Below are 15,260 nucleotides of genomic sequence, written 5' to 3'. Positions count from 1 at the left end.
CAGTGAAACATAGTCTAAAGCAGTTTCTCCTAAGTTTTCTTGCCCTTAGTACATGTACGCACGCGCGTGTGCCCACACGCACACACACACACACACACACACACACACACACACACACACACACACACACACACACACACACACACACACACACACACACACACACACACACACACACAGCAAGATGGCAGGCCAGCAGCTAGGAAAGATCTATGAGAGCTGACCAAGCCTGTCGGCAGTCCTTCAGTCCAAGTCTCTAGGATAGTGGGTCTCGGTGGAGGGCCACTTTGCTGCCCAGGGGACATTTGGCAACGGCTAGAGACATTTTAGTAGTCACAACTGGAGGGCGTGCTGCTGGCATCTGGTAGATGGCCAGGGACGCTGCTGACCACCCCCTCATACAGCACAGAGCTCCACCCCACCACACAGAACTTACCCGAATGTCAGAGCGCTGCTCTTCAGAAATGAGCTCTATGATGTTCAGTCTGTATGCTTCCCCTTCCCACGTGACCCCATTTTTGGAGAGCAGGTGAGCACCCCTCACTGATGGAACCTGTCTCTGTGCCTTGTTTTCGGAGACTCGTTACTAGTAGCTCCATTGCTTTTCTAGCCCTTGCCTAACAAGTTGATCATGAGGGAGGTAGTGAGGTCTGTGATGGTCTGTGTGGGGTTTGTCTCTCATGTCAAATTCCGGGCTGGAGGGCTTGTAGAGGTTATTTCCTCTTTTTACCCCCTTTACTCCTCCCAGAGGTGCTCAGAGGTAGCCTCGCTACGGCCTGGCGGTTTTGCATTCTTCACCGCTCAGCAGTTGTTTGAGTGCGGGCCTGCTGTGTCCAGCGCTGCTCTTGGTGCTGAGCGTTCCCTTGGTGAACGAAACGACGGTCCCTGTCAGGGAGTTCTTAGGTGGTGAGGGCTGCTAAGGCTGGCCCGGAAACCCCGGAAGGCTTGGGATGAGATTGCGGGTGAAGTACCTGGCCTCTGGGGCCCTTTGTCCTCCCAACACAAAAAAATCAAAAAGCACAGCCACTGCCTCGGCGATTTCTAATCGGATCCTATGATCAGTTTCAGATTACGATTATTTCTCTGTAAGTGGTGACCAGGAGGCAGATCAACAGGAGTTTGACAAATCCTCCACCATTCCGAGAAACAGCGACATCAGCCAGTCCTACCGACGGATGTTCCAAGCGAAGCGCCCCGCCTCAACTGCTGGCCTCCCCACCACCCTCGGACCTGCTATGGTCACCCCAGGGGTTGCAACCATCCGACGGACCCCTTCCACCAAGCCTTCTGTCCGCCGGGGGACCATAGGAGCTGGTCCCATCCCCATCAAAACACCTGTGATCCCTGTCAAGACCCCCACCGTCCCAGACCTCCCTGGGGTGTTGTCAGCCCCCCCAGATGGGCCCGAGGAGCGGGGTGAGCACAGCCCCGAGTCGCCATCCGTGGGTGAGGGCCCCCAGGGTGGCACCAGCATGCCCTCCTCAATGTGGAGCGGCCAAGCCTCCGTCAACCCTCCTCTTCCAGGCCCGAAGCCAAGCATCCCCGAGGAGCACAGACAAGCAATTCCAGAAAGCGAGGCCGAAGACCAGGAAAGGGATCCCCCAAGTGCCACTGCCTCCCCAGGCCAGATTCCAGAGAGTGACCCTGCAGACCTGAGCCCAAGGGATGCCCCGCAAGGAGAAGACATGCTGAACGCCATCCGCAGGGGCGTGAAACTGAAGAAGACCACGACAAACGACCGCTCAGCCCCACGCTTCACTTAGGCTCTCTTAGGCTCACAAGAAATGCTGCCAGTGGGGAACGAACTGTCTAATTAATAGACCTAGTTTGTCTTGATCCATTCCAATCTGTAATCAAACAAGATTTTGTAGGCAACTCAGAACACAGCTCTTTTGAAAGTACTCGACACCTTTAGATAAGAATTAAAAGCAACATATGTAACTGACATAACCTTGATCTTTTAATTTGTAAATATTGAGTTTTCTTTCTGCACATTTTAATCTTAAGTTTCCCTTTTGATTTTTCTCAAGGTGCCAAATTCCATTTTTTACAAGTCTTTGTAAAATTTTAAATGCATAATAAGGGGGGGAGGTCGGGCAGGGGAACCACGAAGTAGTAATTTCAGAAAAAAGGGTAACTAAGCTTTTTTTTTTCTCTTTTCTTTCCTGCAAGCTTTTGTAGATGCATTGTAGTAGTCTGGCTTAGACACAAATTCAAGTTATTGTAATGTACAAACAAAATGGGTAAGGGGTAAAAATTCTTTTTCAAGTATACTACATTCAGAATGAGGAAAGCGGGAGTCAGTTGATGCGCAGCATTAGGAGTGAGGGAACTCTGGAAATGGTAGAGGCTGTGTTGGGACTGGGGGGAGGGTCGCGGGAGGGGCACACTGTCAACACAGCCGATCCTGTTACATTTAAGAGTAGCCTGGTAGGTTGAATTTCTAGTAGCTTCATGGTAAATGCATCCGAATAAGCCACACTGGGTTGCAGTGTTTGTTTCTGCAGGGTGTTTAAGGACTTCCTTTCTCCCACGATCGCTCCTGACTGCACACAGCACCCACCTCCAGTCCCGTGCATGCTGCCGCCACCGGGTAGACATAGAACCCCCCACTTCAGTTACTTGTCTGTTAGTTATACCCACTTTCACTGAATCCAAACACATCCAGAAGGGTAAGGCAGTTTTAAAAATGTGAAAACATTTAAAAATGATTGATAGCAGGGAATTCTTAGATATAGCAAATGCCTTTTACTTAACTGTGCCTAGCAGGCTGGGCGCGTTGAAAAGCCCAAATATTTTGGAAAAACTGGAGCGGATTTAACAAGGGTAACCAGCTTGGAGTCTGGCAACTTGCCAATGTGCTTACCAGTCTGGGGGCTTGTTTTTCTTATCTTCTTTTAAATAATGGCAGTTAATTGGCTTCATACGAAACATCGAAGAGAGGATTTATTTCTCATCACTGGGAATCTGACCACCATACTGTCCCTTTTTTTTTTTGTATTCTAGGCAATGTTTTTTGGAATGGATTTCTGTCTTTTCTAAGTGAAAGTTAAATTTGTTATAATGCCCATCCCCTAAAGCCAGCAGAGATTTGTAGATTTAAAGGGACCACGTTTGAGGAATGCAATGGTGTTTGTTTAAAAAAGCCAGCCCCTTCAGGTCAGCTGAAAGTGCTCATTTGGGACCGAACCTCTCAAGGAATAGGAGCCTGGTGGGTCCTGCAGATCTCTGTTGGTTCCAATCTTCAATTACGTAATCTTCTGCTTTAATACATAACTGCACTGGATGTGAAAGAAACGTACCTGTATAGTCAGTGTTCTCTATATTAACATTTAACACTGCTGTGATTGCTCAAAAACATTTTATGTTACGGCTTTCAAGCAAAGGCATGATTATTAGAAACTGTTTAAGCTTTTTTCTTTGAAAAACAAGCTCCATTTACAGAATATAAGCAACAGTAGTGCCTGTGGTTTAGCCCACCAATCTTGATGACTAAAAGTAGCTGATGCATTGTGCATATGATGCTTGAGATGGTTTTTGCAAAAGCAGAAATCACTGCAAGGTAATTACGATAGATAAAAGTGGTATTTTAAACCTTTCAAATAAATGGATGTAACTGTACCTTGGTACAGCTTTTCACTTGTTTAGTTTTTAAACGTTAGTATAATCTGAATAAATTTAAAATGTTGCCAAATTCAACGTAGAAAGAATGTGACAAAACGCCTTGGATAGTTGTTTGTGTTTTTGCATATTGTAAAAGCAGTGTCACAGCTAAAAATAAAGAAATCGTTTCTAAAGGTAAATTATTGTGGTTTAGTTGCTAGTTTGTACTGAGAGTTGACCTCTCCCTGTGCAGTTTTCTGTTCTAAACTTGTATAACAATTGTGTAACGTGTCTCCCTTTTACCTTGTATCAGCTGCTTCAGCCTACATTATAAATAAAGGACCACTAGAAAAAAAAAGCCCTGCATTTCAAGTCTTATTAAAATTCAGGTGGAGGTCTTAGTGAAGTGTTAGAAAATGGACTGAGACTCAGACTGAGCTTAGTTAGAAAACTGACAACATCATTTTTGTGCATTTTAAGAACACTAGTTGCCTGAACAGTGAGTTACCAAGAACTAAAACTAGCTGGGCTTGGTTGAGCTTTAAAAATGGCTTTACCCTTAAAAAAAGAAACTTCAAACATTTAGAGTTCTGCTACCCTTACCTTTGTGTCTGCAGACAATCCAAGCTACGGTAGAGGGAGCAAAGCTGGAAAAATAAGTGTCACAAAAGTGTCATCCACATTGGATGCCATCAAACTCCACTCCTGAGAACCCCATAAACTCCATGCTTATTTGCTGAATGCGTGCTTCTTAGAGTAGTCCTTTAATCAGAGCTAAAATTCCATTAGTGGAATCTAGAAAACAGAAAAGGTATCTTATGTCCTCAGTATTGGCATGCCTCTTCTTGGCTTCTTATGCCCTCCAGTCACCATAGCTAGTTTAAGCCTTCAACTCAAGTTTGTTCAACTAAATCTTCAGAGTAAATCTTGTATCCGGTTCTGCTGCAGTTTTCCCTCGATTGCATGTGTTATCAATATGACTTAATGGGGAAGAACAGAATACATCTGACTACGTTTCAGGTACTTTTCTTTATATGCACAACTGCTAAGAAAACGACAGTGGCCCAGTCACCTGGCATCATGTTACTCCTCAGAAGAACACGTCAGTCATACCATATGGAGTTATTTTATTAGGGCAAGTGTATGTCCTGTAACTTATTTCACTTGCGAGCGTGACTGGTGAGGCATCTTCCTCTCTTTCTCTACATGGGCTGCTCCCGGGGCCTGGTCACAACATGCCACCACAGTGGGGGCAAATCACCTTCCTTTCGGGCTGGGGGCAAAGCTTCAGTTCTGGGACCACCAAGCGGGGTTTCCTCCTGCAGCTGCTTAACCTAGAAGTAGGGGTAAGGAAGGAACAATTAGAAAAGGAGTTGAACTGACTGTCCAATCTCTCTGCTACAGGGAAGTGTTGGCATTGTTTCTACTGTGTCACATGACACACCCAGATCCTCACTACTGAAAAGTGTTTGTATATACCTGCATTATGTTTTTTTTTAATGTAGTGTCCTTGCTTGTCTCTTGTAACATTCTTTATTTTAAAGTCTATTTTATCTGATATGATTATTGCTACTCCAGCTTACTTTTGATTTCCATTTGCATGGAATATCTTTTCCCATCCCTTCACTTTCAGTCTGTATGTGTCCCTAGGTCTGAAGTGGATCTCTTGTAGACAGCATATATGTGGGTCTTGTTTTTGTATCCATTCAGCAAGCCTGTGTCTTTTGGTTGGAGCATTTAATCCATTTACGTTATATGTATGTAATATGTATGTTCCTATGACCATTTTCTTAATTGTTTGGGGTTTGTTTTTGTAGATCCTTTTCTTCTCTTGTGTTTCCCACTTAGAGAAGTTCCTTTAGCATTTTGTTGTAGAGCTGGTTTGGTGGTGCTGAAGTCTCTTAGCTTTTGCTTGTCTGTAAAGCTTTTGATTTCTCCTTCGAATTTGAATGAGAGCCTTGCCGGGTAGAGTAATCTTGGTTGTAGGTGCTTCCCTTTCATCACTTAAGTATATCATGCCACTCCCTTCTGGCTTGTAGAGTTTCTGCTGAGAAATCAGCTGTTAACCTTATGGGAGTTCCCTTGTATGTTACTTTTCGTTTTTCCCTTGCTGCTTTCAATAATTTTTCTTTGTCTTTAATTTTTGCCAATTTGATTACTGTGTGTCTTGGCATGTTTCTCCTTGGGTTTATCCTGTATGGGACTCGCTGCGCTTCCTGGACTTGGGTGGCTATTTCCTTTTCCATGTTAGGGAAGTTTTCGACTATAATCTCTTCAAATATTTTCTCTGGTCCTTCTCCTTCTGGGACCCCTATAATGCGAATGTTGTTGTGTTTAATGTTGTCCCAGAGGTCTCTTAGGCTGTCTTCATTTCTTTTCATTCCTTTTTCTTTCTTCTGTTCCACAGCAGTGAATCCCACCATTTTGTCTTCCAGGCCACTTATCCATTCTTCTGCCTCAGTTATTCTGCTATTGATTCCTTCTAGTGTAGTTTTCATTTCAGTTACTGTATTGTTCATCTCTGTTTGTTCTTTAATTCTTCTAGGTCTTTGTTAAACATTTCTTGCATCTTCTCGATCTTTGCCTCCATTGTTTTTCCAAGGTCCTGGATCATCTTCACTATCATTATTCTGAATTCTTTTTCTGGAAGGTTGCCTATCTCCACTTCATTTAGTTGTTTTTCTGGGGTTTTATCTTGTTCCTTCATCTGGTACAGAGCCCTCTGCCTTTTCATCTTGTCATCTTTCTGTAAATGTGGTTTTTGTTCCACAGGCTGCAGGATTGTAGTTCTTCTTGCTTCTACTCTCTGCCCTCCGGTGGATGAGGCTATCTAAGAGGCTTGATGGGAGGGACTCTAATAACTGCATTATCTTTATGCCCACATTTTAACTCGGACACAAAAGCTGTTCTCCTTAAATGTTTTCCCATTCTTAAAACAGCAATGCTGAGAACAAACCCTCCTACCCCACCTCTTACTCATTAAGCAAAACCCTGACAATTACCATTCCAATTCCCCCTTGTTATGGTTCCCCCACCTCTTTCCCCCCAAAAATGTTTATTTTTGTGTCTCAGCTAAGAGGTCTCCAAAAGCACTATTAAGAAGCTTCAATTTGAATACATTAGGGATGTTAATTTAAAAGCCCCCCAAACAGCAATGAGGACAAGAAATAACATGAAATCACAGGTACAAGTGTGCTCAGTTCTGCCCCCACTGCCCAGCTACCCCTTTTCCAGCGATCTCCGAGACCATCACTGTCCTAATAGAGGAGGAGACCTAAGACACCCACTTTCCAGATCCATGGTTTTTTGAATCTTCCTCCAAAAAAACCAACTCTGGATTGTGGCTCATCTGAGCCTCAAGCACACGTGCTGTTTAATAATGTCAAAGAGACGGAACTGGTAAAGGAGGAATGTTTTGGGGAGAAGTGGTTATCACAGTGACCAACTGCAGGATGTATCTGCTGCTTTCCATGAATCAATACGCCTTGAGTTCCCAAATGCTGACATACTTCTTAGAAAACACTGCCATCCTTGGTCACAAAATCATGAATTTAAGTAACCCACTATCCAACCAGTGTCCCTTTCCAGCTCATTTGCTTAAATGCCCCCTTGAAAATAATTCTTGAAACTCACAGATGCTGCCAGTTCACAGGTCCTCACACCCAACGTGCCCTTCTTTCTGCATCAGCCTCCCTGTCTACTTCCCTCCTTTATCCAGCTAGATTCCATCACGACAATCACTCCCTCTCAAATAAGTTCCTCGTCACTCTTGACAGTGGACAACCACACCGTCTACCTTCAAACCTGCAACCATACAGCTTAGTATTGCTAAAAAGAAAAAAAAAATACTGGAACAAACTGGTGTCACAACATGTTAATTATTCCCAACTTCACATGGGCCTTCACCACCATGTGGCAATCTTACTACTATTCTCCAGCAAGCTCATCCTCTGCCCACGATTATCACACCTTTTCCACATTCTCCAAACATGCTTTGCCCACTTCCTGGCTTTTCCTGACTTCACTTAAAAAAAGAGAAGCCATCACATCGAAGTCTGTCATTTCCCCATCATCAAAACTTCTAACCCAAATGTATTTATACACATCTTTTGTCCAATTAGAATGGAGGAAGAATCCCTTCTTCTTCCAAAGGCCCCCACACATGCTTGGGATCCCACCCCTCTTCTCAAAAACTTTCCTTCTGTACCTATTCCACCCCTCTTCAGCACTACCAATTTCTTCCTCACCCCAGATCTAATCAGCATATACGCATCATTTATCTTAAAAGAAAGTAATCCCCCAGCCTCCAGTTACTGCCCCATTTCCTCGTTCTCCTCAGGAAATCTTCTCAAGAGTCATCACTCCCTCCTGTTTACTCTTCCTCACCTTCTGATCAGTCTTCGTGTGATAGAAATGGCTCTAATCAAGGCCACTAATGCCCTTCCTGTAGCCAAAACCTTTGGATGTTATTTCTAGTACTCACTCTATTCCATCAAATCAAAGATGACTTGGACCCAGCCATTCTTGTTTATTTTTTTTTTTGGCCATGTGGCACAGCATGTGGGATCTTAGTTCCCCCACCAGGGATCGAACCCATGTCCCCTGCAGTGGAAGTGCAGAGTCTTAACCACTGGGCCGCCAGGGAAGTCCCCCGGCCATTCCTGAAACACTTTCTCTTGGATCTAAGGATCTCAAACATTTCTGTGGCTTTCCCTCCACTTCCTTTACGGAGGAGAGGGCACCCAGAAGAGACCCTCATTCTGTGGCTTTTAAAACAACTGATAACTCCCACATTTCTATTTTGAGCTCAAATCTCTCCTTTGAGTTGAGCTCCAGATTCGTACATCCAAAGTCACCCTCTGACACCTGCACCTTATGTCTCACAGGATTCTCAAATTTAACATTCGTAGATTTAACATTTAAAACTGAACACCTGATTGTCCCTTTGACATCTGTTTTTTCGCCTCTTCCCTATCTCAATAAACACAACAACCAACCTCCAGATGCTGAAGCTTAAAACCTGGAAATCATTCTTGATTCTTCCCTGTCCTTCACTACCCACCCCCCCACCCCCCATCCAATCCCTCTTCACATCCCTGCAGACAATATCCTGAATTTACTTCCTTCCATATCCACTGCATCCACCCTAGTGCTAGTTGCCATAATCTTTGGACTAATCTACTGCAATAACCCCAAACTGGTCTCTCCAATTCTCCACTTGCCCTCTCCAATATATTTTTCACACTACAGCAAGATTGACTTTTTTAAAATATAAATCAGACCTCATGAGTGGAAAAATACCCAAGGTGCTGGTGGAGAAGCTTAAGGGACTGTAGGGTAGAGCAAGGTCAGGCAGAGGACTATGGAGGGGAAGGAGGGAAGCAGCAAAATCAGAGAACAGAAAAGCCAAAAGACCAGGGAACACATTTTAACCTATTTCTAAGATGGCTGTAAACGTTACATTTAACACACTTGAAAGAGAAAGTGTATCTGAGAGGCAAGGGGCCAGAGTAACTGTCGGAGCTGGAATCTGGACCTCTGCACGTGGGGAACCAAACCTCAGCTCCTTCCAGGTGTTGACCATGTGGGCCAAACTACATGGTAAAACACAGGCAAGACTCACCTCTCGTTCCCAGCTTTCTCTCCGCAGTTTCTTCCACTGCTCTCTCTTGGCAAAGTAATCAGGATACATTGCCTTCTCGGAAGGATGCCAGTTATCTAAGCACCACTCGGGAACCTGTCAGGAGAGGAAATCACGGTGTCGTTCCACAGGACACATTTACATATCAAGGGTAGGGCCTGCTCAAGAGACAGAAGACAAAAATCAAGGTGCATTTTTATAACCATTCCAAGTATCAGACTGTTTCTGACACTAAGCAAAACAGCAGAGGACCGAGACAAAGGAGAATGCCTTAGAGTGAAACAGCCTAGGGATGAAAAACAGCAAGGTCAGTCCAAAGAGAACTGGCATCATTCCTCCCCTACCTGAGTTCTCTAAAGATCCAACGTGGCTGTATGTTATTTGGAAATATCACTTAGAATACTAAGCACCAATTGAAATTGGTTAACTTTAAGGTCCAAAAATGAGTTATTTACCAGTTCCTTTAGCACTTTGCTTTGCCAGAAAGTTTACTGCAAGACCCTGGCACTGAATTGGGAAAGAAAAGTCCTGATGGCATCTGGGAGAGAGAAAACTGACACTGAAAAAAAAAAGTGTAACTGTCAGGAAAGAAATGTCCTAGCTGCCCCTAAAAGGGCAAGTGGTTTCCAAGGCTGAGGTTCGGGATTTGAGACACCTGTGGTCCTCACCTACCTTGTAACACTCGTATCTCTCATAGGAGGTACCCCCAGGAGACTCAGGGAAGATGTATGGCTGAGGATGCTGACAGTGCCAGAACTCTTCCTCTGCCTCCCTCAGCAGCTGGGTGGCCTTCACCATGTCCTTTTCATTCTTATGTTCATCAAACCGAGCTCTCATCAAACAAGCAAAGTACCGGTACTTGTCCCTTAAACCAAAATGATTTTGGAGATTAGAAATGGCATCTACTCGATCAGGCAGTATTACTGTCTGACAAGAGGCAGTACTTCCACTAACACCTTTCAGGTGAGTAGCGTGACTTCCCAGCCCCTCCCTGGACCTTGTCAATGGAGCAGCCGCATCATTACGACGGCTTCCCTGGCAGCCCCCCAAACAACAGCAACAAAAAGCTACTGTATTACTGATAAATACAACCTAACTCCTTTCCCGTCTCTTCTATCGCCTCTGTAGGATCATTCAACATTCATTCAATGACAACTTACTGCAATTCCTCCTACCTTGTGCTAGGCCCTGTGCTAAATTCTGGAGACACAAAGATGTAGAAGGCACGTATTACTGATACATGGTGCAAAGAGTGTTGCTCAAATCAGACAGACCTGGGTTTGAATTCTGACTCTGACACTAGCTGCCTGACCTTAGGCAAGTTTCGGTCAGGTTCTAGAAGAAACCATGGGCAGAGATCATTTACGGAGCTTTAAATTTTTTTTTAATTTTTTATTGTAGTTGATTTACAATGTTGTGTTAGTTTCTGGTGTACAGCAAAATGATTCCGTTATACATACATATATATACTTTTCCATTATAGTTTATCACAAGACATTAAATATAGTTCCCTGCGCTATACAGTAGGACCCTGTTGTTTAGTTTATGTACAGTAGTCTGTATCTGCTAATCCCAAACTCCTAATTAATCCCTCTCCCCAATTTCCCCTTTGGTAAGCATAAACTTTTCTTTGTCTGTGAGCCTGTTTCTGTTTTGTAATTAAGTTCATTTGTATCTTATTTTAGATTCCACATATAAGTGATATTTATCTTTCCGTTTGACTTACTTCAGTTAATATATAATCTCTAGGTCCATCCATGTTGCTGCAAGTGGCATTATTTCATTCTTTTTTATGGCTCAGTAGTAATGGGGTTTTGATAATCCAGGCCACAGATGACAAGGGCTTGAAGCAGGCAACAGTGATGGATGGTGACAAGAGAAAAACATTTAGACTACAAAGTTACAAGAGTAGGCTATGGAGTGAGATAGCTTAAGAACTGTTTCAGCTCTGCAGTTCCTAGCTGTGTAACCTAGGGTAAATTATTTAAAGTCTTTAGGCCATGGGTTCCTCCTCCATAAAAGAGTTAATAACAGTACCTATATCTTAGGCTTGTCCTAAAGATTGGATAAGCCAAAACATATCAGCACACTTCAGACAGTGCCTGGTACACCCTTAGTGCCCAACGTAAGCTACGAATATTATTACACTGGGGAGAGAATTTACAAAAATCAGTGTCCAACAGCACACAAGTATGTATGTCGTTGGCAGAGGGGTAAGTAGGGAGTACTTGAAAATAATGCTAAGACTTAAAGCTGAGTGACTGTATTACTAGTAATGCCATTAGCTGAGGCAGGGAATTTGGGAAGAGAATCAAAATGAGGTAGTGAAAAGAAAAATATGTTCAGTTTTAGAGAACTGTAGGTAATCTAGCAAACATCTGGAAATACAGCTCTACAGACAAATGAGCATAGGTGGTAACTCAAGTCCCAGCGTTAGATGAGGCTGCCCAAAGTATACAGAGCAATGACCAAGGGCCGAGGATGGACCCACACAGAACAAATAGCGCTATGAGGGCAAATGGAAGGAAAAAAATCAGGCAAGTACTGAGAAAAGATGTTAGTGAGATTTAAAGAAATGATGAGTCAGTGTTATCACAGTAACTACTTTTATCCTTTCCTCCAAGATAATACTAATATTTTCAGATGTAGTTCAGCACTACCCGAATGCCTGATGGCTTGACTCCCTTCATCTTTATGAAAGATAATTCTCTATGTTATCTGTTTGTTTATATGTCCATCTTCCTCATTAATCCATAAATTGCTACAGCTGAGAAAGCCTTACTAACTTCTGTCAGCCACCACAGAACCTGAATTGCAAATTTTCAGATGAATAAAAAAATTAGGGAAGTAACTAACCCAACAGCCTTGAACCTGGCCATCTTCCTGCCTAGCAAAGAGAAGTAGGTCAATGACTTTACAATAATCCCAAATATATAATATGGGCTTCCAGGATCCTCTCCACAACTCTTCCAGACATACTCAGTTTCCCATTGTTTAGAGATTTTTCTCAGAAGCCCTTCTCCTGACACTAGGTTTTAGGATTCTGCTAAGGGCATGGAGGCCTGGCATTCATACATCTTGGGTTGTCACCCCACCATGCCCTGAATCTAGATCACGAAAACCTATATGTTTTAAGACTGTGTTCTAAGACTAGTCCCAGATGGACAGAGGGAGGAAAGAAGAAGAGAATTATGTGGGAGGTAAAAAATTAGGTGGGATGTGAAGCTAATGAAAAGGACTGAATGAAGCTAAAAAGAGAAAAGCTATTGGGAGGGGTGATGATGATGTTTTGGAGTTAAGACACCTGAGTTGTAATCCTGGCTCGTCCACTTACCAGCTGCTGGGCCTTGAGCAAATCAGTCTCTTGCCTCTTATTTTCTCATCTATAAAATAAGGCTAAATAACCCCTAACACCCAGAGTTGTAAGAACTAAAGAAAATACCGCATTTGTTGTTACTGCCAGTACCAGGAACGAGAAAGTCACGAAGGAAGCTATTATTTAGTGAGCGCTGGAGGCATGACCATTTCCATGTTTGGCACTTCATTTCTCTTAATCGTCATGCAACCCTCTGCGCTGGGTCCCGCGTCCGTTTTCCTGATTAGAAAACTGAGGCCCGGGCCAGATAAACAAGTCTTCAAAGTGTCCCAGATGTGGGCGACGAAACCTGCATTCGAACCCGGGTCTAGGGGAGGGCTCCGCGGGGCAAGGGGCCGCCTTCCCACCCCGTCCCAGAAGTCCTTGGGCCGCTCGGTCCCCAGAGCCTCTCAGCCTCTGTGGCGGCCCCCGGGGTCACCTCCCCGCGCCCTGGGTCCCCGTCGCCCACCTGTGGATGCACCACGACTCCAGATGGCGCAGCGCCCGCTTATAAAGCCGCAGCACCTTCTGCTGGTGGGTCAGGTAGGCAGTCGACACCGAGAGCGCCATGACTGCCGTTTCACCTTCAGCGGCCGCGGGGGATCCCGGGAAACCGGACGTCGGCGGCGAGGGGGCGGGGCTCACTTAGAACCTACTAGCTATGGAATAAATTGTAGTCTTGTTCTGTGAAGTTTGTACTTAAGTTATCCACTCTGCTGGGAAAAATGTAAATTTTTTCTTTTTTTCGGTACGCGGGCCTCTCACTGTGGCCTCTCCCGTTGCGGAGCACAGGCTCCGGACGCTCAGACTCAGCGGCCATGGCTCACGGGCCCAGCCGCTCCGCGGCATGTGGGATCTTCCCGGACCGGGGCACGAACCCGTGTCCCCTGCAAAGGCAGGCGGAGTCTCAACCACTGCGCCACCAGGGAATCCCGCTGTCCGGCTTTTTGAGGGTTGAAAGTGCACTCTGTGGAGGAGGGTGAGGGGAGGCCTCTGGGTGTTGGTAATGTTCTGGATCTCAGTATGGGTGCTGGCTTCACGGGTGTGCTTCTTGGTGAAAATTCACGAGCTGCGCAGTTACGGTTTATGCTTTTTCCAACATATGTGTTGTGTTCAATTTTAAAAAAAGGAAATAAAACTAGTAAAAAGCAAGCGAAAGGCCTGTCACTATGTTCTCCATCCCACGTGCACCTCCCCGCGGTTTCGCGGTTTCCCATTTCTTTGGCAGAGAGGAAGATGGCTTCGAGGGACTCGTTGACTCACTAATTCATATCACAGTCATATCACAGTTACTGGGCGCCTCTGGTGGGCCAGGCACTGGCCTAGGAACACAGACACGGCCCCTGCTCTGCTGGCGTCACCATCTGGTGGGGGAACTGGAGGACACACACAGTGGGAAGAGAAACAAGTTTTATACTTGGCAAGTACAATAATCTATTTGGCATCGGTAGAACAAGAGATGGGGAATTCGACAGGAACTAAAGGAATAAGCATATTTAGTACCAGACTTAGGAAAGCCTGGGGGAGGTTGTAAGAGCTAGGATTGGAAGGGTGACTTGGAACTCAAATGTGTTGCTGAGTTTAATTTTCTGTGTATAGAGTAGAGCTTCACTGAAGGCTTTTGACAAGGAGCATTCATTAAGTAAATCATTGAAAGCCAGTTACATATTGGGAGCCTTGAGCTATGGGATACAGCAGTGGGTAAAGCTGGGCATGATCCTTGTCTTTGTGAAGTTTCCAGCTACCTGAAGGTGGAAAACGACAGTGATCACGTCTCTGCTTTAGTAAGGTAGACAGCTGTTGTGTAGGTTTGGTGGGTCATAGGGAAAGACAGGGAAGCATTTCAGAGCTTGAACAAGGGCACTGGAAAAGGGAGAGAGAAATGGAAGAGAGGTACATATGCAGCATTTAGCAGCTGAGTGTTTATGGCAGGTAAGGAAGAGTGAACAGTCAGAGATGACTCGGTGTTGGGATAAATACCTACCTAAACATGAAATGGAAGCATGGGTAGTTTGGCAGTGGGTGGGAGATGTAACGAGATCCATTTGGATTAGGTTAAATTTGAGATTCTTACAGGACATCCAAGTGGAGACATCTACTGGGCAATTGGAAATGCCTGGCACTGAGAGAGCTTAGGATTATAAACTTAGAACTAACAGTTACTTTAGGCAATATTTTTTCCAGAGACATTGTGCTAAGTATGTGGAATTATAAAGAATCTAGTGGTGCAGTTAGTTTTCAGACTGGAGAGGTATGTACAGTCAAAGCAAATGCAGGGGAGAATGTTTCAGTGGCACATTGTTAAAAGTGCCACAAAAGAGGTTTTTAAAAATTCTGTGGGAGAGCCTGGGGTGGGGTTGGGGGATGGAAAGGTCATCAGAGGTTTAGACACTATCCAGGTGTGGTGTCTCTCAGCCTGTTTATTGCAATCTGTGATATAATTGATGGGGGAGATGGGGTAAGAGCCATGAAACACCCCACAAAAGACAATTATTTTTTTCTTTTAAAGGTTTGTGTTTGTAATAAAAAAACTAAATCCCTGCCTCAGGTTTTGTCTACTTAAATCCATGCTCTGTGTAGCCTCCAGAGTGGTCTTTATAAAGACCAAGTCAGCTACATTTTTCTTGTGCTTCAAATCTTTCAGTCACTGTCCTCAGGACA

At 44.5% G+C, this 15,260-nt stretch overlaps 2 protein-coding genes across 8 annotated transcripts in view; one reads left to right on the top strand and one right to left on the bottom strand.

The window, feature by feature from the left end:
• MTSS1 (MTSS I-BAR domain containing 1) overlaps positions 1-3,975 on the top strand; it is a 167,724-nt gene extending 163,749 nt beyond the window's left edge. For 3 of the 6 annotated variants that reach the window (XM_007456054.1, XM_007456055.1, XM_007456053.1), the window contains one exon: positions 1,063-3,975. In XM_007456054.1, coding sequence (XP_007456116.1) covers positions 1,063-1,763 — 701 coding nt within the window. In that variant the 3' untranslated portion in view covers positions 1,764-3,975. The remainder of the gene's footprint in view (positions 1-1,062) is intronic. The other 3 variants (XM_007456051.1, XM_007456056.1, XM_007456052.1) reach the window with 2 other exon arrangements.
• A 507-nt stretch (positions 3,976-4,482) lies between these two features.
• On the bottom strand, positions 4,483-13,431 carry NDUFB9 (NADH:ubiquinone oxidoreductase subunit B9). Of its 2 annotated transcripts, XM_007456049.1 has the most exons (5): positions 13,427-13,431; positions 13,069-13,239; positions 9,917-10,109; positions 9,227-9,340; positions 4,483-4,937 (listed from the first exon to the last, which is right to left on the bottom strand). In XM_007456049.1, the coding sequence occupies exons 2-5, from the start codon at positions 13,167-13,169 to the stop codon at positions 4,806-4,808; spliced, it is 540 nt and encodes a 179-aa protein (XP_007456111.1). In that variant the 5' UTR covers positions 13,170-13,239; positions 13,427-13,431; the 3' UTR covers positions 4,483-4,805. The 2 variants fall into 2 exon arrangements, with proteins under 2 accessions (XP_007456111.1, XP_007456112.1); XM_007456050.1 differs by lacking the exon at positions 13,427-13,431 and having other exon boundaries at positions 4,727-4,937; positions 9,917-10,074.
• Positions 13,432-15,260: the final 1,829 nt, after the last annotated feature.

Source organism: Lipotes vexillifer, unplaced genomic scaffold (genome assembly GCF_000442215.2).
Source record: "Lipotes vexillifer unplaced genomic scaffold, Lipotes_vexillifer_v1.1 scaffold84, whole genome shotgun sequence".
Classification (NCBI taxonomy): domain Eukaryota; kingdom Metazoa; phylum Chordata; class Mammalia; order Artiodactyla; family Lipotidae; genus Lipotes; species Lipotes vexillifer.
Note: the sequence above shows the minus strand (reverse complement) of the source record. Positions and strands in the feature narration are given on the sequence as shown.

What these genes read in the sequence shown, in the direction of transcription:
- NDUFB9 (XM_007456049.1), bottom strand. Translation starts at nt 13,169, where the DNA reads ATGGCGCTCTCGGTGTCGACTGCCTACCTGACCCACCAGCAGAAGGTG. An exon ending in GAGTCGTGGTGCATCCACAG is followed by an intron (nt 10,110 to 13,068) that starts GTGGGCGACGGG and finishes TTTTGGTTTAAG; the next exon opens with GGACAAGTACCGGTACTTTG. An exon ending in AGAGATACGAGTGTTACAAG is followed by an intron (nt 9,341 to 9,916) that starts GTAGGTGAGGAC and finishes CTCTCCTGACAG; the next exon opens with GTTCCCGAGTGGTGCTTAGA.